General features: G+C 34.4%; 1 protein-coding gene and 3 long non-coding RNA genes across 4 annotated transcripts; 3 read left to right on the plus strand and 1 right to left on the minus strand.

The window, feature by feature from the left end:
* The first annotated feature begins 6,890 nt into the window (after positions 1-6,890).
* On the plus strand, positions 6,891-8,061 carry LOC138906499 (uncharacterized). Its single transcript, XR_011413904.1, has 2 exons — positions 6,891-7,147; positions 7,751-8,061. It is a non-coding gene; the product is annotated as an uncharacterized lncRNA (long non-coding RNA).
* Positions 8,062-10,345: 2,284 nt separating this feature from the next.
* LOC138891432 (uncharacterized) lies at positions 10,346-12,515 on the plus strand. Its single transcript, XR_001971798.3, has 2 exons — positions 10,346-12,027; positions 12,163-12,515. It is a non-coding gene; the product is annotated as an uncharacterized lncRNA (long non-coding RNA).
* A 767-nt stretch (positions 12,516-13,282) lies between these two features.
* LOC104109115 (uncharacterized) lies at positions 13,283-14,123 on the minus strand. Its single transcript, XM_009618319.4, has 2 exons — positions 13,556-14,123; positions 13,283-13,466 (listed from the first exon to the last, which is right to left on the minus strand). Exons 1-2 carry the CDS (start codon positions 14,121-14,123, stop codon positions 13,357-13,359), a joined length of 678 nt encoding a protein of 225 aa, XP_009616614.1. The 3' UTR covers positions 13,283-13,356.
* LOC108947356 (uncharacterized) lies at positions 13,358-14,812 on the plus strand. The gene is made up of 2 exons (XR_004510227.2): positions 13,358-13,495; positions 13,604-14,812. It is a non-coding gene; the product is annotated as an uncharacterized lncRNA (long non-coding RNA).
* Positions 14,813-20,487: the final 5,675 nt, after the last annotated feature.

The raw sequence follows: 20,487 nt of genomic DNA on the forward strand, positions 1-20,487 counted from the left end.
AGGCATGAAGACCTCATGATTGCCTACTCAGATTAACGAGTCACACTTAACGCCACCTGGGCACTCATCTCATAGGCTAAAACTCAATGTTTTCAGCACGAAAATGGTTGAATATGCACATAAACATATACAAGAATTATCAAATAAGCCTAACAGACATGACTCCCTATTAATTGTAACGACCTGGCCGGTCGTTTTGAGAGTTAGAGCGCCAAACCCCTATTAACTACTTTTCCCATATCTATTTCTGCTATTGTGACTTGCCGGGATGATTGGTTTTGAGTTTCAGAGTGTTTTGGGACACTTAGTCCCTAAATGAGAGCTTAAGACTTAGAATTTGGACCGTGGTCAGAACTATGTGAATACGGTTTCGGAATGGAATTCTATCGATTTCTTTAGCTCCGTTGGGTGATTTTGGGCTTAGAGGCATATTCGGAATGTATTTTGGGGGCCCGTAGCTCATTTAGGCTTGCAATGGCGAAAGTCGAAATTTTGGAGTTTTTGACCGGCAGTGAAAATTTTGATATCGGGGTCAGAATCTGATTCTGGAAGTTGGAGTAGGTCGGTAATGTTGAATATGACTTGTGTGCAAAATTTGGGGTCAATCAGACGTGGTTTGGTTGGTTTCAGCATCGGTTGTCGAATTTGGAAGTTTGATTTGTGGATCTGGAGGACCATTTGGTGTCGGATTTTAGTAAATTTGATATGGTTAGACTCGTGAGTGAATAGGCTTTCGGATTTTGTGACTTTTATCTGGTTTCGATACGTAGGCTCCACGAGCGATTTTGAGTTAATTTTGAAAATTTTGTTTAAATATTGATTTCATTAATTAGATGAGTTTATTATGGTTGTATTCATTATATGCAATTGTGTTTGGCTAGATTTGGGCCATTCGGAGTCGGATATTCGACGAAAAGGCATTCTTACCGATTGGTTGAGCTTGGTTTGAGATAAGTGGCTTGCCTAACCTTGTGTTGGAGACTTTCCCTTTAGGATGCTTGATATTAATTGATGTGTGGGCGCCGTGTACGTGAGGTCACGAGTACGTACACGAGCTATTATTGCAAAAATCCCGTATTTCCTTTCTAAATCATAAATTGTTTTTCCCTTATTAAATTTCACTAATACGTTTAATTGTTTAGCTTAGACTAGAGAAGCATGCTTACGTATTTTAATTGCCTATCTGACATTTTGTGCGTCATGCTTAGTTAATTCCCTACTTGCCTTATCTGTGTTCAGTATAAACTGTATAACTCGATGCCATACCTGCCATTTCATCTTGCGTTGCATATTTAAATTGGGACTACGAATGTATTTCGGGAGATCCCCCTGTACTGCATATTTATTTGGAGCTATGGGACGGTATCCCGGGAGATTCCCCACTATGTTTACCTTGTTCTGAGCCGAGGGCTCCCTTAACTGTTAAATTTTTGAGAATTTCTTTAACTGTGTTACCGTAAATTTTACTTATATCTTTTACTGTTTAATTTATTATAATTACTCCGGTAGGGCCTTGACCTGACCTCGTCACTACTCGACCGAGGTTAGGCTTGGCACTTATTGGGTACCAATGTGGTGTACTCATGCCCTTTCCTGCACATATTTTCGTGTGCAGATCCAGGTGCGAGCTATCATCCTCGGGGTTAGTGCGTGTTGCTGATTCTAGGAGACTTCAAGGTACTTCTGCTTGCGTCCGCAGATCCTCGGAGTTCCCTTCTACTCCCTCGCCTAGATACTTTCTTTATTATCTTCAGACTTTTGTATAGAGCTACATAGATTATAGCAACTTGTGACTTAGTGATATTCCGGGTCTTGGAAAATTATTTTGTATATGCCGAGTGGTACTACTCTTGGCTATTCACAATATGTTATTTATCTTTAAAATGTTGTGTTTTCTTTATATTTTTCGTAATATTAGGCTTACCTAGTCGTAAAGACTATGTGCCATCACGACACCTTACGGAGGGTTAATTTGGGTCGTGACATTAATATTTTTGTACAAATTAAATTTCACACACGGAAAATTTTAACTCATAAATATTTTAACTCAAGGACCTCGTCTTTACATAACTTCCACCGCGGCTTGCAGGCTAGTTTAAATATTTCACATCATGTAAAAATGTGAGGATCTCGTCCTCAAATCCGAATCACAATTATGTTGTACATTGTGCCAACTGAAATTTTCAATTTCCTTTCTTTCATCTTTTAAATATATTTCATAAATAATTTTTACAACATATAATGAACCCTCATACCGGTAGGTATAATTCATAAAAATTGGAATTAATTATTCGAACACATTAAACCCACTGTATTGAATAATAAAATTTTACTTTTGGACTTATAGCCCTCAATGGTGCACAAAATTAAAATGACAGACACAGGCTCACATCTTTAAATCTCTCAACAGGGATACACATATAAGTGGGTCACAAATTTATGAAACTCACCCATAAATGGAGCATAATAGGAGGATTCACCTCAATATTCAGAACCGAATCAAATTAAGGAAAATATCCTTTTATAATAAAAAACAAGATCGTACCTGTAACGACACCATCTGGTATATTGGCCTCAGCCAAATCATAATGATTAAATCAATGGGTCGGGCCTCCATCTGATAGAGAACTTTTCAGGTTTGGCACCCATTTTTAAGTTTCTCTTGTGCCGCGACAATGGCTAATGTGGCTTTCAATGCTGGATCATCAATTCTTCAATTGTCCTTTTGAGGGTCCAACAGTTCTATGTATCTTGTGCCACTACTCCATAGTGGTATTCACATCTAGCATCAGCTTGGTGCGAGGGGGACTCGGGGTTTGGCCGGTTCGGGCCACTAGCTACAGTAGACCTAACCCGATTACCTTTGGAAACAAACTTGAATATGATTCACCAATAGCCAAAAGGGGTGAACTGATTCCTTCTAAGGGTCTCTCTTGGGCGAGGATTGTATTGGGGAACATTTGTTTTGGGATTATATGGAGCTTGGTAGGGATGAACATTTCTAGGAGGTGGAGCTCGGTTTTGTATATAATTTTGTGGCTGTGTGTAAGGTTGCGCGTTCATTACCGCATAGAGAGGCGGTGCCACGGCATAAGCAGCATCTTGGTGGGGATAATAGTGTTGTGGGACCTTAGGAAGCATACATGATTGGTTGAATGACCTGCGGCCCCCTCGAGCTCGAAGCCATCATGGCTCTCTCTTGCCTCCTGCTTCTGTTCATCAAACCCCAAAACACTCTGAACGGTCTGTGATGTGGCCTTAAAGGCAGCATATCTCAAGATTTGGTCCGTTTTAAAATCATTTTCACACATCTCCCAAATTTTGATAGCCTCGGCGAACGGATTACCCATAGTGCACACCATGTTCTGGAAGTAGTCTGCCTCTTGGGCCTGTAGGAAGACCGTAACCATTTGTGCTTCGTCCATTGGAGGCTTTACTCTGGCGGCTTGCTCGCACCGTTTGACAGCATATTCACGGAAAACTTTTCGCGATTTTCTTTTTTTAAATTGGACAAAGAGTTCTCTTTTTGGATTTTTTCACTCTTGCTTCTTTTTTTTTCGCTCTTTGTTTTCCTTTGTTATTTTTGTCACTCCTTTCTTTATTACATGTTTTAGAACCCTTTATGTATTAATGCTTCTATACCGCTTTTAATTATTTTAAACAATTATGGAATTTACTTAAAACAAGTCGCGATGTCGCGCACTCGCTTGTTTGTGTACATGTTGCGAATCGCGTCAAGTGAAACACACCTGCGATCTACAACATGTTGGTTTTTATTATTTGAAGTTGGGGTCAAGTCGAGTGAAACGCGCACTTGAATTTGGAGTTACGTTTCGTGACTATGCTACGAGAATCGTACCTATAATCACGATGATTTATTAATCGCGATTGAAGCAAGCTACGAATGTTTATAAGATTGTTTACTCAAATTATTTTGAAATTTTTGTAAGGTCATGAATTATAGAATTATTTGTGGAAGAATTGAATTTATTATTTATAGAAAAGTGGGCTAGTTTAGAGAAAAATGGGCCAGCTATGTTATTTATTACTTTAGGCCAGATGAGACTAAATCTTTTCTTCTCCAACATCCCAAAAACCAATTTTCTTAGAAACAAATCATGGCCCAAGTAAATTATCCAACCCAATATCCCATATTCTGTACATTTCTTAAACAAAACTAATGACACCACAATCTCATGAACAAATTTAGTAAACAAGCCAAATTACAGTGATTCAATAGTCCCTTAATCCGATTAAATCAACTCAGAACAAAACTTTGCAACTCTAAAATTAACATCATGGTCCAATAAACATATGAACAAGGAAACAATCAGATTCAAATGATCCAAATATCAATAGAGTGAACTACTACTTCATGCTATCAAATAATCACACCAACAGACAAGAAGGTAAATGGATAAAATAATCAGTGAAGAAAGGGAAACAACGGACCTTTGATATAAATTAACAGAGTTGAAATTACAAGAGCGCTAAACAATTCGACGAGTGTTGACAGGAGCTTTCACCGGCAACGGAACCTCGAACGAAAATTCGCGACTTGCAACCCCGATCGACCTTGGAAAATCGGTGATTTAGTGACTTGTTTTTGCTGGGTTTAAAGCTGTATTTTGGGGGTGATTTTTTCTGGATTTTTCGAAAGAAAGACGAAGAAAGAATGACACGAGTAGAAATTCCCTTATCCTAGAAGAAGAAAATAATTTTTTCTCAATTCCCTCCTCCCTCTTTGTTTTCTCCTCCTCCCTCTTTGTTTTCTCACTCTCTCCTTTTTTTCTCCTTCTCTCTTTCTTTTTTTCCCCTCACATTTTTCTTCTATTTATAGAAAGAATTTTGGAAATTTTCAGATTTTTGTTTTATTATTTTATTATTTTTTAATTAAACAAAATTCCCACTTCTCATTTTCTTCTTTTTAAAAAAAAAATAATTCTCCACTTTCCTTTACTTTTATTTTTTAATTTCTGACTTTTTTACTTTTATTATATTTAAATTCCCACTTTTTTTACTTTTATTTTTTATTTTCCACTTATTTTACTTTTTTTTAATTTCAACTTTATTTTACTTTTCATTTTTTTAAAAATTTTTCACATTATTTTACTTTTTATTTTTTAATTTTCCACTTTATTTTACTTTTTTTATTAAACAATTTTCACCTAAGTTTACTTTTACTTTTTAATTCTATACTTCTAATTTTCCTATTTTTTTATTCCCGTCCAAAAATTTTAAAAATAAATAAATGTTTTCGATTTTTTAATTTATTTTATTTTAAAATAAAAATAAAAATAAAAATATTATTAATAGTAATAATTGACTTTTTAAATTATTTTTAATTTTACCCTATATATAAAAAAATATAACAAAGCTAAAAAATATATATTAAATTCCTAAAAATATTTACACAGTAGAAGGTGATATAAATTTAAATATAGTCAAAAATTAGGTATTCACATTCATGAATACAAGCGCAAATACAACGAATACAGTACCGTAAAAACTGAATAGTAGCTATAGGAAGTAATTATATATATAGTAGCAATATGAAGTTAATAGCCACTAAACAATAGTGGTTTTTAAAATTTCCTCTTTATTCAACAGCCCCATAGAGGGAATTTACCGTGGAATTGATCTCTGTAGTTGTTTCTTACTGATTCAAAATTAGCTCCCAAATTACAGTGGGAAATTAAAATTTGGCAGAGATAAAGAAAATGTGAGAAGGGTTATTTTCCATGTATTATTAGTGATCCATCTAAAAAGGAAAAGGGGTCACTAACGCCAAATATTGGATTAGTGGAATAGAAAACTTTATTATAGGTTTGAAATAAGAGACTTTAATAGAACACTAACAGTGTTAATGTTTGCGTAGGGTATAAGTGTTTGATTTAAAAATATGAGGGTGGGCTATCTATTAGGGCCAAAGAGCTAACATGACACCTCTTATAGACTACGAAAATGTATTTATCTAACTTCTCAATTTTTGGGGTTTACTCTATTTTAATACAATATTCTATATCTATTAAACTTAGAAAACCAAATTTTAATTGCAGTTCCATTATAAATATAGAAAGAGAAAGACGTTGTTTCAAAACGAGCAAATGCAACGTCTGTAACGTTGCAAGCATTACATAATATAATGATGCAACCATTGTAACGCTTCAGTTTGTTTGAAGCGGTGTATTAAAGAATATTTAAAGCATCCCATTTCAAAGAAAAAGTAAAGACATTAGACAACCTCTTTGTTTTTCAGTAAAATCCATGTATAACATCCCTTGGACTTCCAATCGTTCTCCTTTTGGACACTATTAGGAGATGCTTGGAAATTGGCAATCATATTTTCTGTTATGTTCTATGATGGCCAGATTTCTTTTGAATTATCAGGCCTCCAACGCTTTCTACAATAAAGTGCTTTAAGCTTGGTATGGTAAATCTATTGGGCTCTGATGAAATAATACGTTGTTTGATTGTATTATGTAAAATGTTAATTAGTGGAGTTATTATTTTGGTAATTATCAATTTTATTACCAGAGAAAAATATTTACAAGTATATCAAAAACCCCTAGAGTTGACATAAATCCCAACTCTAGTACAATCAAACTTTCACTAACTGCAACCGCTTCTTCTTCAGCCTACTTCCCTAATCACATTTAAGACAGGGCCGTTCAAAATCGAATCGAAATTTAAAATCGAATCGCAAAAGTGGCTTAATGGCTTATTGATATCGGGTTAACGGTTTAACGGATGGGGAACAGAATGAATTTTTTTTTATTAACGGCTTATCAGTTTGGGGGCGGATTATTCAATTTTCTTAACGGATAATCCGTTAAACCGTTAAGAATATATATATATATAATTTATTTTTATCCATATGTATATTAAATAATAAAAAGCCCTTCCACTGTTCCACACTTCCACTTCCAGACTCCTGTACCGGACTACATTTAGACTTTAGAAAGAGAAACTCCAAGTCCTAACGTCTAAAATTCTTAGCAACAACAATTCACAACACAACAACCAACCTCTCGCCTCTTCCTCTCGACTCTCGAGTCTCGCCGACTGCCCGACTCGCCGTCTCGGCTCTCCCTCTTGTCGTCTCGCCTCTCCCTCTCGCCATAGCCAGAGCCTAGAGCAGCAGATGGTAAGTTTCTTTTCTTATTGATGTCTTCAGAATATTCGATCCTCACTGTTGTTTACACCTTTAAATTCAGAGAGCATCTCAAAGTATTCCGCCATTTCACGGATCTCCAATCACTGAGATTTATTCTGAAATTGACATTCCAATTGTTGCCTTCTCTACCTTGTGTTGTTTTGAGATCGATGTTTGACAGATTCTCTACCTTGTGTTGTGGATTTTGGGAAAAAAGTTCCACTCTAGGTACTTATTTCCAATTTCTTTGAAGTGTTGAAATATCTTAGTAACGACGAAATTCCAGCTTTACTCATGGACTTAAATCTTCTGTAGATATCATCAAAGGCATTTGGAGTACATCGGTCTTTATATTAAATATCCATTAGCATAGTTTATAGATGCTGGAAATTCAATTTGGCTTGTGGCTTTTAGCCTATGTTTCGAGTCATTCTAATGATAGATCTTAGGAGCTAGAAATTAGAAATACAATTTGTCGAACATGATAATATTATGGATATGGTTAAGAAGGCGGCCAAAAATCTGATTTAGAAATACTACTAGTATTTAGGGAGAATAGTATCTGATTCCTTTTATTTTTACTTTGTTTGACAGGATATTTGAAGGCTATTACTTATAAGTATCTTTATATCCGCTAATGGAGTATCTAGCTGCTGCTTTATTTATTCTTGGATGTTGTTTCTTCTAAGTTTACCCCCTCTGTTTTTGTTTTTATTTGGTTATTATTCTCTTTTGTATTTCAATAGAGAAATTTGGATAGACTATTGATGAGAAGTATTGAGCCTGTTTCAATGGTATCAAGCTTGTTCACCGGAACGAGTTTTATATTGAAGAAAGGTCTCAAATGTGCTGCTGCTGCTGGAACTCGTGCAGATTTGAAATGATATCTCTCTGTGTTTCTTAGATATTTACTTCGGTTTATTACACGATTTACTAATTAAAAAGGCATAATCTAAACCGATAACTGCCCGATAATAGCTAAACGGATACCAATCCGCCCGATGTCTTATCGGGTGGCTAGCAGATTAATACATTTAAAAGCCGATAAACGATAAGAGTCAATAACCGCCCGATCCGCCCGATAAGCAGCCCTAATTAGAGACTCGGATAGAAATTTAAGTTCTTCAGGTAAGTTCCCAAATTTGACTTTATTTTACCTCTACAATGTACTTCTTGTACAATTGTTCTTGCTATTTCTTCTGGTGTCCTCTTCTTCTTCTGTTGGAATATTCTATAATTCCTCTCTTACCATAAGTGATAAATTCTACAAGCCAAGCTCATTCTGTAGATTTTTGCTAGCGAGTTCTTTCCATTAGCTTGCACTCTAGCCCAATTAATCTCTTCCCTCCAATCCATAGGATTTCTATTCATGCCGAGCCACTTCAGGATATACAGCCACACCTTTGCAGATGATCTGCATAAATGTTGGTGGCTCTCTTGTTCATCTTCACACAGTGCACAAGTAGGGTCAGTCCCCATACCCCATTTGATGAGCCTATCCTTGGTATATAGTCGCTCTTGAATTGCCAGGAACAATATGAACACCCACTTAAGGCTTTCTTGGTTGTTACATATCATCTTCTTCCACCTTATTTTTGGGAGTTCTCCTCTTAGCATATTGTACATTCTTCTTATAGAGAATTTCCAATCCACCACAGCTTCTTCTATCCTCACTGCTGCCCTTTCCAGATATCTCCTCGCATTGATGATCTTTCAAATAGTCCACGAGGCATTTTTGGCATCCCCATCAATTATATCCCTGCCTTTTATATAATAAGTATGTACCCACTTAATCCATAACTTGTCATTTTTTTAGATAAGTTCCAGTAATGTTTCAGAATTGCAGCTTTGTTCCATATTTGTATATCAGCGATATTCATTCCCCCAACTGTCTTAGGTAGACACAATTGGCTCCATGCCACCAATGCCTTCTTTTTTACTTCTGTATTTTCTGTCCAGAGAAAAGTCCTACATACAGCTTCAATCTTGTTTACGACCTTCTTAGGCAACTGGAATATCTGATACCAATAAGACTGTATGGCTATGAGCACACTTTTAATTAGTTGAAACCTCCCTGCATATGGTAGAAATTTAACAGTTCAATTGGCATTGTGCTACAACCAACCTTTTGAAACTTAGTGGCACTACAAGGTACTTAAAAGGTAATGTACCGACAGAGAATCCAAGTTGTTGCACTATCTCATGTTGTACATGGTCAAACACTCCTCCAAAGTACATACTACTCTTATTTATGTTAGCAATCAATCCCGAGGCTTTGAAGAAATGTTGAAAGTACTCGAATAGTAGTTTAGTTGATACCACATCTCCTCTGCAAAACATGAGGAGGTCATTAGCAAATCCAAGTTGTATTATGCCCAAACTCTCACATCTAGGGTGATAATTGAAATCTAGATTCCCCTTTAGTGTTCTGAGTAGTCTAGTAAGATACTCCATGGCAAGTACAAACAAATAAGGGGATAACGGATCACCCTGCATGAGCCCTTTCTTGCCTCAAATGGTGGTGTTGGATTTCCATTTATAACAATTGAGTAGGAAACAATTCTGAAGCAGCTTCTAATCAATGTGATGAACCTTTATGGGAAGTTCATATTTGACAGTATCTGCTCCAAACAAAAAACAGTTCTAGTGAATCATAGGCCTTTTGCATGTCCATTTTGATCATAATCCTTGGTGACACTCATTTTCTACCATATCCTTTGATGATTTCATTGCTTAACACCACATTATCATGAATGACTCTTCCAGGAACAAATGTATTTTGACTGCAATCTACTAATGGATCCATGACCTGTTGCAATCTGTTGGTGATCATTTTGGAAATGATTTTGTACAATGTTGTGTTGCAAGATATAGGTCTATACTCCTTGATGGTGGCAGGGTGTTTTACTTTTGGTATCAAAGTAACTGAAGTGCAATTTATAGGTCTATACATATCAGTTGTCTCGAAGAATCTAAGCACTTCATTTGTTACCTCATCTCCCAGTATGTGCCAAGTTTTCAAGAAGAATAGTTAGTTAAATCCATCACACCCTGGGGCTTTCAATGTGTCTATCCCTTCCAATGCTTGAAACACTTCATCCTTTGTGAATGGCCTGATTAATTGAAGTTGCTGAGCTCATTTCAAATTTGGCCCTTCCTTCATGATGTTAGGATTGATGGCAGGTAAATTGTTCTGGCTTGAGCCTAGTAGGCTTTTGTAAAAGCCAATAATCTTTTCTCGTATATCCTCTGGCCTTTGTAATAACCTCCATGTTGTGGATGTAAGCTGCGTGATATAATTTTGTGCTCTTCTCCCTTTCATGTTAGCATAGAAGTAAGCTGAATTAGAGTCACCTAACTTGAGCCATTGAACCCTAGATTTTTGCATGTAGATGCTCTCCTCCATTATGCTCCACTTTTCAAGTTGCTTCTTTAGCTCCTTCTCTTCTTCAAACTATTCTGTGTTATGGCTTATGTCCCTCATTTGTGCTTGTAATTCCTTCAGCTTATCCCTTATGTTTTGAATTTTAGTCTCCACTCTTATAAACTCCTTGTTGTTTAATCTCTTCAGGGCTCCTTTAACATTATTCAGTTTTAACCATACATTCATCATGCCTTGTGCCGGCCTATGGATTGACCAACTGCTCTTAACTATCTCTGCAAACTCATCATGATTTGCCAAGCAATTTAGAAATCTAAAAGGCTTCTTTCTAATGATGTTTTCCTCTCCGTCTCAATGCATAAAGGAGAGTGATATGAGAAGTATGGGTCTTTGATATGAACTAGTAAAGGAGGCATAGTATTCATCCACTGTGCATTCATTAGTGCTCTGTCTATTCTGCTATATACATGGTTGTTCGTCCATGTAAATGTTCTCCCAATTGTTTGAAGTTCAGTAACCCCAACACTCCTCTATGAATCTTCTGAAGTCCCTAGTTTCATATTCATGTACCTCATTTCCATGTGATATATCCGCCACATCTAGAACTGATTTAAAGTCCCCCATTATCAACTATGGATGCTCCTTTATTTCTCTCAGCTTCCTCCATAACTCCTTCATTGTTGGAACAGTATGCAAGTCATACACCGCTGAAAAGTGAATAATAGTGTTGTTGTGTCTTGACTGAATAATCCCATGAATGAGTCAATAGGGTCCCATACTATTCATATACGATCTCTAGTTGTAGTAGATCCATTAGTACACCATTCCCAGCCATAAGCTATTTTATTTACAATCTTTGCAATCTTATTGCTACTAACACTGTTTTAAAAGGCGTTTCTGGGGCGAAAGTCTCAAGAGGCATACACCCTGCAATTTAGGGCGTACGCCCGGGCGTTCGGGGCGTACGCCCAGAGATTTTTTCAAATTAAAACAAAATTTGTTGAATTAGTCCTTCATATAACACCCAAATTCTCAAAAGTCAGTTTGGTAATTACTCAAAAGGTTTAAAAAGGAACTCAAAAGTATTAAATTTAAAAGTGAAGACCCTTTTTATTGATTTAAGCCCTAATTCATGATTTTTTCAATTTTTTATCTTTTCCGCTAGTCTGCTAAATCTCCCAAAAGCAACGAATATACTTTATTTTCCTTCAAAAATTCCTTCAGCTCCTTTTGCTTATATACTTTATTTATCCCCCTGACATTCCATGTGACAATCTTCATTTGGAATATTGAGATGATGGAGTAGTTCTTTTGCAATTTATGGTAGTTTTGATTTGTAAGTAATTTGATATGTAATGATATGTGGTTTAGTCATTTTACAAAACTGAAGTTTGCTATTTCGCTATCACTATGTTCATCAAGGAGAAGTAATAATATATGGTACGTTTTCTTTGTTTCTACAGATTTTGACTGCGATGACTATGTCCAGGTATTAAAAAAAAATCACAATTGAATATATCAGACTTCTTTCCTTCATTCTTTTCACCAACTTATGTTAAACTGTCCAAAAACCCTCTATAAAATTTTTCGAGTCTCATCCAATTCCTCCCTGCTTGAAATTCAGGTAGTAGGAAAATTTAATTCGAGGGCGTTTAGTGCTGTATGGAAAGCAAGGTTGAAAGAGCTCTAATTTTATGGAGAAATTGCAAAGGGTCAGAATCGAACAGTGAAGCAGAAGTTGGAGTATTATACTCAGAATCTCTTTGTGTTGTTCTTCGGTTCTAAGCAGTCGGTAATGATGATACAGTCAAATCTCTCTATAACAGCCTTGTTCCGAAATTTTTTGACTGCTATAGTGAAGAAACTTTTTGACTTCTCTATGACAGTCTTGTTCCGAATTTTTTTGACTACTATAGTGAAGTAGTGATGTTATAGAGGATATATTATAACATAATATAATATTTGATTCCGAGAAAACTGTTATAAAAAAGTCTGACTGTATATGAAATTACACGTAAGTTTGAGAGGGTAATTGTGACGAACTTATTTTCTGATCAGTCACAAAGATGGTGGAAAATTTAGACTTGTAATCTGCCGACTTAAAATACTCGATAAGACAACAATAAATACTCCTATGAAATTTGGTATTCCAGTGGTTTCCACTAGAAGAAAGCATGATAAAAGCTTATAACCACGGAATTGCTATTAACAAAAAGTAAAACTCATTTCTACTGCAAAAGGACACTATCTCCAATCAAAGGATAAATAGCGTCAAGCAAAAAAATAAATAGGCAACTACAAAGAAAAGAAGAAAAATGGAGAGAAGATATGAATAAGGAAAGAGAAGGAAAAACGAAAAGAACAGATGTGTGAATTTTCAGTCTGATAATTGACTCTGCCATTGAAGACGTTAATTTAGCATTGTTTTCTTCTTTAGTTTTGTCGTAATTTGATTAATTACTTTTTCCCCCTATTTTTAAAATCTCAACGAGCGGAGAAAATCATATATTCAAGACATTTCTGTATACACAGAAAATAAAGAACCATTTTTCTAAATAAATATATACGTAACCAAATTATTTACTAAGCAAAGAAAATATACCAATCATAAAGTTTATGATATAGTTTAATAATTTGGTTTTCATATGTATGTCTTGCCTTATTATGTTTTGTAACTTTTCTGTATTCAGAAATATTTTTCCTGTTAACAAGAAATTCAATATATGATGTTCTGCTGAATCATATATGTAAGATGTATAACTTGTATCCATGATCCAGGCATATTGGGAGGTTGATATTGATACAAAATTTTCTCAACTCACAGCAATCCTTGACAAATCAGATATATCTCCTTTGAACATGACCTAGTTGCTTTTGGCCTCAACCATGCTGCCTTTTTGAAGAGTGGTTTGCATAACTGCCCAAACTCTGTAGAACAATCACAATATATGAATCAAGTAAGTAAACTTAATTGAGCCAAGAAATCAAATACTCTCAACAATATAGGAAGAACCTACCTTTCACATCTTCACTTTCTAAAAGCTTAATGACAAGATGGCCCCCAGGTCGCAGTAAACCATCATTCTTTGGAGTTGAATTTGAGCACTCTGAATCACCCGAATGCAATAGGGAAACTCCGCCAACAGCCAAATCAAGGGCTCGCATACCAAGTTCAGCGGATAAAGCTGCATCTCTTATTCTTATTCCAGAAACTAAGGGGCACATATCAGACAGTACGACATCAAATCCTTTTTCCTGAGGAGAAAGAGCCTTGAGTTTGTTCTTGGGAAGGTTGAGAGCATCAGCACAAACAGTTTGAACTCTTGAATCACAGTGCATAGGAGGAACCTTTACCTTCTTGAGATCAATTCCTACAACAACACCTCCATTTTTCAGTGGGCCCAAACTCTGACATGCCACCTGAAGCCATGCGCCAGGAGCACACCCAAGATCGAGTACAGAAGAACCAGGGGTTATCAATTTGTATTGTTTCTGCATCTGAAGCAACTTGAATGCAGAGCGAGCAACATAACCAAGGCGCTGAGCTTCCCTGTAGAAAAAATCAGGTGTACCTGCTTTGCTCATTCTTCTTATTTAATGCAATGCTTATCTTGTCTCTAATTTCATGGGAAATTCAGAAGCCTTGTGGAATTAATTTTGGTTCCCAGTGTCCTGGTTCAAAAAATAAAGTAGGTCATCAAAATTAGTAGTATTAATTAAAGAGGAATTTTCAGAAACCACTATTGTTTAGTGGCTATTAACTTCCTATAGCTACCATATACATAATTACTTTCTATAGCTACTAATCAGTTATTACAGTAGTGTATTCGCTGTATTCGTGCTGCTGTATTCATGAATACAACAACAAAAAGCACCTAAAATCAGGGCAGTCCAGTTGTACGCGTATGTATTCACATGTATTCACGCCATGTATTCATGAATACAGTAACGGCAATCACCTTAAAAATAGGTATGTCCAGCTGTCCAATAACAGAAATAATATCAATTAGTGTGATACACTCCTAATATAACTCAACAAAATCAATTCTAACATGCCTCATTATCAACCCAATTAATTAGAATGATTTTTCAGTTGTCTATAAATATTGTATTTAACTTTTGTATTTAGTGTGTTTCAATATTTTTTTTTTTATTGTTGCATTCATTAGATTCAATGTTTGTATTTACTATATTCGTTATTTTATATTCAGTGTATTCAAATGTATTTGTATTAACAGTATTTTAGTTATTCCTAATACATGTTATTACTGCTGTATTCAGAATATTTTATTGGTTGTATTCACTATATTTCTATTTGTATTCAGTGTATTTCATTGTATTTTAAAATTAAATGTATTCAATGTTTATACTCTGTTCTATTTTAATGTTAATATTCAGTGTATTTCAATATTTATATCCTGTATTCATGCATACTATATGTACGGTATGCATGAATACATGTGTATTCAGATGTATTAAAAAAATACAGATCTTCGAAATACATAAAATACATGCAAAAAAATGTATTTATAAAAAAATACAATGTGTTTGAGTGAATTTGTACAGAATACAATGTATTTGTATCATTGTAGGTGACTAAATAGCAAAGAAGAGAAGAAAGTTCGCCGGAGATGGCGTTTTCCGGCCAAGAAGAGAAGAAAGTTAGTCGGATCCGTACAACAAATTTATGATCAGTGAATCAATTTTCTTTTTCTCAATAAAATACATTGTAGTAGTAGGTTACCAAAGAAAAATATGAAACCATGCCAACAAATGTTAGTGAATCTTCATTGCAGCCCTCAAGTTAAGCAACAAACGCGAAAAGAAAAACCAAAAGGGAAAAACAAATTGCAAAAGAGGAAAAATCCAGTAGGTAATTCGTAAACATCTATGTCGTATTGCAATTTATAAAGCTTGTCTGGGGAAGTTGCTCGAAGAGACAGAGATTCTTCTTTCTCGTCGGCCATCAATACTAGGGCTTGAGTTGCTCGAAGAGAGAGAGAACGAAGAAAAAATCTGAGAGAATCTTGTGTTAATTGAAAGAAAGAGAGAAAAAAATATAAATACCGTATTTCATGCCTCAATGGTAGTATATACCATAAATACCTATTTTGCTATAAAATATAAAAAGAAGCTATAGAATAATATTTTAAAATGATTTTGGTTTATAATAAATAAGGTGTATACCTTTGCTATATGAGGTAAAATTTTCTTAATTAAATCTAAATTGATGGAAGTTTGTTAGGCATTTATCTATAAGAGCTTGTTTGGAAAGCCACTTAGGAATTGGATTTAGGCGTAATTGAGTGTAATTACACAGTTTGGCATGTTTGTTTGGCCAAGTAATTACTTGGTCAGCATGGAATTGGGTGTAATTGGAGGGGTGTAATTACACTCTCCAATTCTCAAGGGGGAGGTAAGAATTGGTGGTAATTACACTGCGTAATTACAAGGTTGCTTTTTAGTTTCTTTCCTTTTTGTTTTTATTTTAATTTATTTTCTTCATAACTTTTTATTTCTATTATTTTAATTTTTAAATTTTATTTTTACATTTTAATTTCTTTGGAAATTTTAAAATAAATTTTTCTTTGTACATTATTTATCTTTTATTTCTCTACCTTTACTTCTTGTGATTCCATGTAATTGCCTATATTTTATTTTTTATTTATTTTATTATTCTATTTTTTGAAACTACACCTAATATTAGAAATAATAAGTCATTAACAAACTTGACATAATGAGTGATGCAATTAAAGTGAATTTTCGTTGTTGAATGTGGTTATAAACTTATTATGTTTCCTAATCTTAAGTTGTAGTGGAACTTACTAGTTGGAATTTGACATATGCTAAGCTTTTTTTTTCTTTGGGGGGGGGGATTTTGAAATTTGTGTTATATTCATGGTTCCAATTTACTTATTTAAGTAGTATTGGCTCACATTGCATGTTGTTCATTTTTTAGTTAGAATTGATAGATTAGTTTTATCAAACATTTGAATAATGTTATGACATTATATTTATAATTATTAATTTATTTTATCAAACATGAATTCCATAATGTTCTTACGAAACGTATGTTTATAGTTTTTGTAAGTATCTAAACTAAATATTATTAATTTGGAATATATATATATATATATATATATATATATATATATATATATATATATTAAATAATCAAAAACAATATCATTTATACTTATAAAAATTTATATGCACATATTTATTATATTAACTTTTAAGTTTTGATAATTACTCCATTTAAAATTTAATCTAACTGTGTAATTACACTTATGCAACCAAACAGTAAACTTGTAATTACATTGTAATTACACTATGACAAACAAACAGGTCGTCGTAATTACACAACTGTGTAATTACTATCCTAATAATTACACTAATTCCAATTACCTGGTGGCTTTCCAAACAGACGCTAAAAGAAAATGGGCCATGCTAAATGTACTTACTAGGATTGGGTTAACTATAGCTCTTACTAGTTGGGCCTGACATGGTTTAGCTTACTCGAGTCCAAAAATGAAAAACCTCAAATTCAATTTTGTCTTTTCTATTTCAAAACCCATCTGCCCAAATCTTCCTTCTCTAAGTCTACTTAAACCCAACTCGACAGATTATGTACCAAATTTAAACCAATATTTTTAACACGTAGTAACTTTTAACAGAGAATGCCATAAACACATGGGTAGTAATTTTCTAATTATGCAAAAACCAATAAGAAAACTCAACAACTAATAAAAACTAAACAAACAGAATGATGGTACATTTCATTGACATAGATTTCACAAGACAACAATATATATCCATAAACACGGTAATATAATAAAATAAAAATGGAAGAAATGAACCTTCTTTGAAGCTTTATGAATACATCAATAAGAACATCCAGATGGTTTACAATACCTCTTTGGTACAGAGAAATCAAAGCAACGAGAAAGATCCTGACGGACCTCGGACCTCGACCGAAACTCGCCGGCGTCTCAACAGTCAATCTCGCACAACAAAACGGTGAAGACACAGGTGGTTTTAGGTGGTGTTTTGGGGGTATTTTTTAGGTATTTACATGGTAATTTGGAGCTGCTCTAATGGCTATCTTCTGCAGCGTTTTGGCCGTCTTTTGACTTAAGATTTGGACCGATTTTCAGAGGTGGTTGTTTTGAGGTCTTTTTGACTGATTTTCGCTGGGGTATTTGGGGCTGTTTTTGACTGATTTCAAGGTGAATTGGGGTAAGTTTTGCTGGAAGAAAGGACCTGATTTTTTATGGTGAAGATGGCTGATTTTTGGGTTCTGGCTGCCCTTTTTCTGTACGAATTTGTGTAGATTTAGAGCTAGTTTGAGGCGTAAATGTGAGAGGAAGAAGAACAGCTAGTTGTTGCCAAGAAGAAGAAGAAGAAGGCCCTCCTATTTTCTTAGCTTCTCTAGCTTCTTTTTCTTTCTGCCGCTACTGCTAGCTCTCTAGGTTTCTGATATGAGTATTATATATATTAGGTGGGGTAAATTAGGGAGTATATTTTTTTCCAATGTATATAAAGAATACTCCTCCTTAGTCCTTACTAAATCAAAATGGCGAGACATAAACTTTTTAGACCTTGAAAAATATAAAAAGATTACTAAAGATAGAACTACAAAAATACTAGCTTATCAAAATTAGAGGAAAGTATATTTTTGTGGATTTTCTTTTCATAATATAGGTAAATATGCGACTTTTTTTTTTTTTGTATTTTCAATTTTCTTATATAAATCCTACTAAAAGGTCAAAAAACAAACATTAAAATTAAACATATATTAAATTACTAAAAAGTGCAAAAACTCTAAGTATAGTAAAAAATTAGATGTTCAATCTTATTTTGCAAAACTAAACATTAGCAGACCGGATGTTCTTTCACCAATCTACTTGTACATAGAAGGATTTGAAGTTGTCTTATATAGCTCATTCTTTAAGTATTCCAATGATTGTTCTATCAGTTAATGTAAGAAAAGATCCATTCCAAGTTTTCCAACCTAAGAGAAAATCATGAGGAACTTCTTTGTGCACTTATATACTCCCTTGCTATTACTATAATGTTGTTATTGCATTTGAAGTTAATGTGATACCACTTATTGTATAGGGTGAAATATGATTTGACACGTGGTCATATAAAGGAAAGGCACGTGGAATCCTAGATGGGGATGACCGAAGACCGAACGCAGTCGTTCCGTTTGTCGCCGAAAGGGATAACATTCATAAAAGTGTATTAAATACTCTGCGCCCGGTGGCATTTAATAAGGAATATTCTGCAGCATTAAGAGCGACAGTTTGTTACAGAAAATTTGGCATTTATATTCACCATTACATCTTCATCAATGACCCTCATAATTGACATTAAAGGAGGGCATGATCCTAGGACATCCTTTCGTAGACACAACTATAAATAGTGAGCTCAGTTATCATTGTAAGATACGAATTTTCTGGCTAAACTTACACTACATTCTATAACAAAGCTTAAGATAAACTTACTTTTTCACCTTTTGATCTTATCATTGTTGTACCCGGAAACCTTGTTCCCGAAACTGTCATCTCTGTTGTTTCGTCTACATTTTAAGACTAAATATTGTACATTTCTTCAATTATCGCATTATTTCAGGATCAAATTAGTTCACTTGTCTAAAAATCACGTATAAATTCAATTGTACCATTTTACGGGTAAACAATTATGATTTTGCTCCAACACAGAGACATTAGAACGGAATCAAGCATATTGATATGGGTTTATTAACGCATGTATTTCAGATTTTAATGGTAATGTAACCTAAGTAGATTATTTGTTTACATAAGGGGTCACAACTATATCACTACTTTTTCACTCCATGTTAAGATAATAGTCATTCATAAAGTAATCCAACTTATCTAGAAGAAAAAAGAGGGATAGTGAGTACTTTGGAGCATAAACATTTAAGGGAGACCAAGGTAATTAGTTAAACAGGCTGAGACGTTTTTAGTTAGTATATATAACTATGGATTATGTTGTCCATTACTTCGCAGAGGAAATAACATTATAAAACTATTCTTTCAGAATGATGAAATTAAATTCTTATTAGACATCGAGAACCTCAACAAATAATCGCAATGTTACAAGCATGGGGAAAAAACCACAAAATTAAAGAAGGGAAAAAAAAAGTTTAGGAAAAGATGATAGCTGCCATTGAAGCAATGGCAGCCATTAGAACAGGAACAAACAAAGTAGTTCCAGCATTCTCCATTGCAGGTGAAGGTGCAGGTGCTTCTGCTCCTGCAGCTAACACTCCAACATTCCCAAAAGCCACAAGAATCATTATGCAAATAGTGAAAACCATAGAAAATTTCTTGGAACCCTCCATTTCTTCTTCTTTCTACTTTAAAGGACTTTGAATAAAAATGAGAGAAATTAACTCTTAAGAATGAAAAAGAATCTTATTGACTTGTGAGTGTGTTTGAAAAGAGTGACAAGAACCGGCTTTTATAGAAACATTTAGTTGAATTGCCAACTACCTTATGATAGAAAATAGTAGAAAAAAATTAGAACATAGTTTTGAGGGTTAGCGGTTGGCAAAAGTAAAATATTGGATAATGTTACTCCGTCCACTCTGGACCAAACCAAAAAAAGAAATGATGAACTTCTTTTTCCAGGCTAGTTTTCGCTTTTCCAAGAGAAATGAAGCTACTACATGTGCTAGACATAATTGGTGAGAGATTTTATTTAATTAAATTAACTATTATAGAGGGCGTTATCTTAATTAATTGTGTAATGGAAAATTATCCAAAGACATGAGTGTAAGTTGTCAGCTTGTGTGGGTAATCATTGAGAATGGTCAGTTAAGCAACCAGCACATGTTAGAGCATCAATTAGCTGATCGATTATCATTTCAATAATAGGTGAATTCGGTATTTTTATCTATAGTTATCTTTTACTAATCTTT

Source organism: Nicotiana tomentosiformis, chromosome 2 (genome assembly GCF_000390325.3).
Source record: "Nicotiana tomentosiformis chromosome 2, ASM39032v3, whole genome shotgun sequence".
Classification (NCBI taxonomy): domain Eukaryota; kingdom Viridiplantae; phylum Streptophyta; class Magnoliopsida; order Solanales; family Solanaceae; genus Nicotiana; species Nicotiana tomentosiformis.

Excerpts from the sequence above, each read along its gene's own strand:
- LOC104109115 (XM_009618319.4), bottom strand. The coding sequence starts at position 14,123 with ATGAGCAAAGCAGGTACACCTGATTTTTTCTACAGGGAAGCTCAGCGC. Across the intron at positions 13,467-13,555 it reads AGAAAGTGAAGATGTGAAAG|AGTTTGGGCAGTTATGCAAA; the intron begins GTAGGTTCTTCC and ends ATTGTTCTACAG.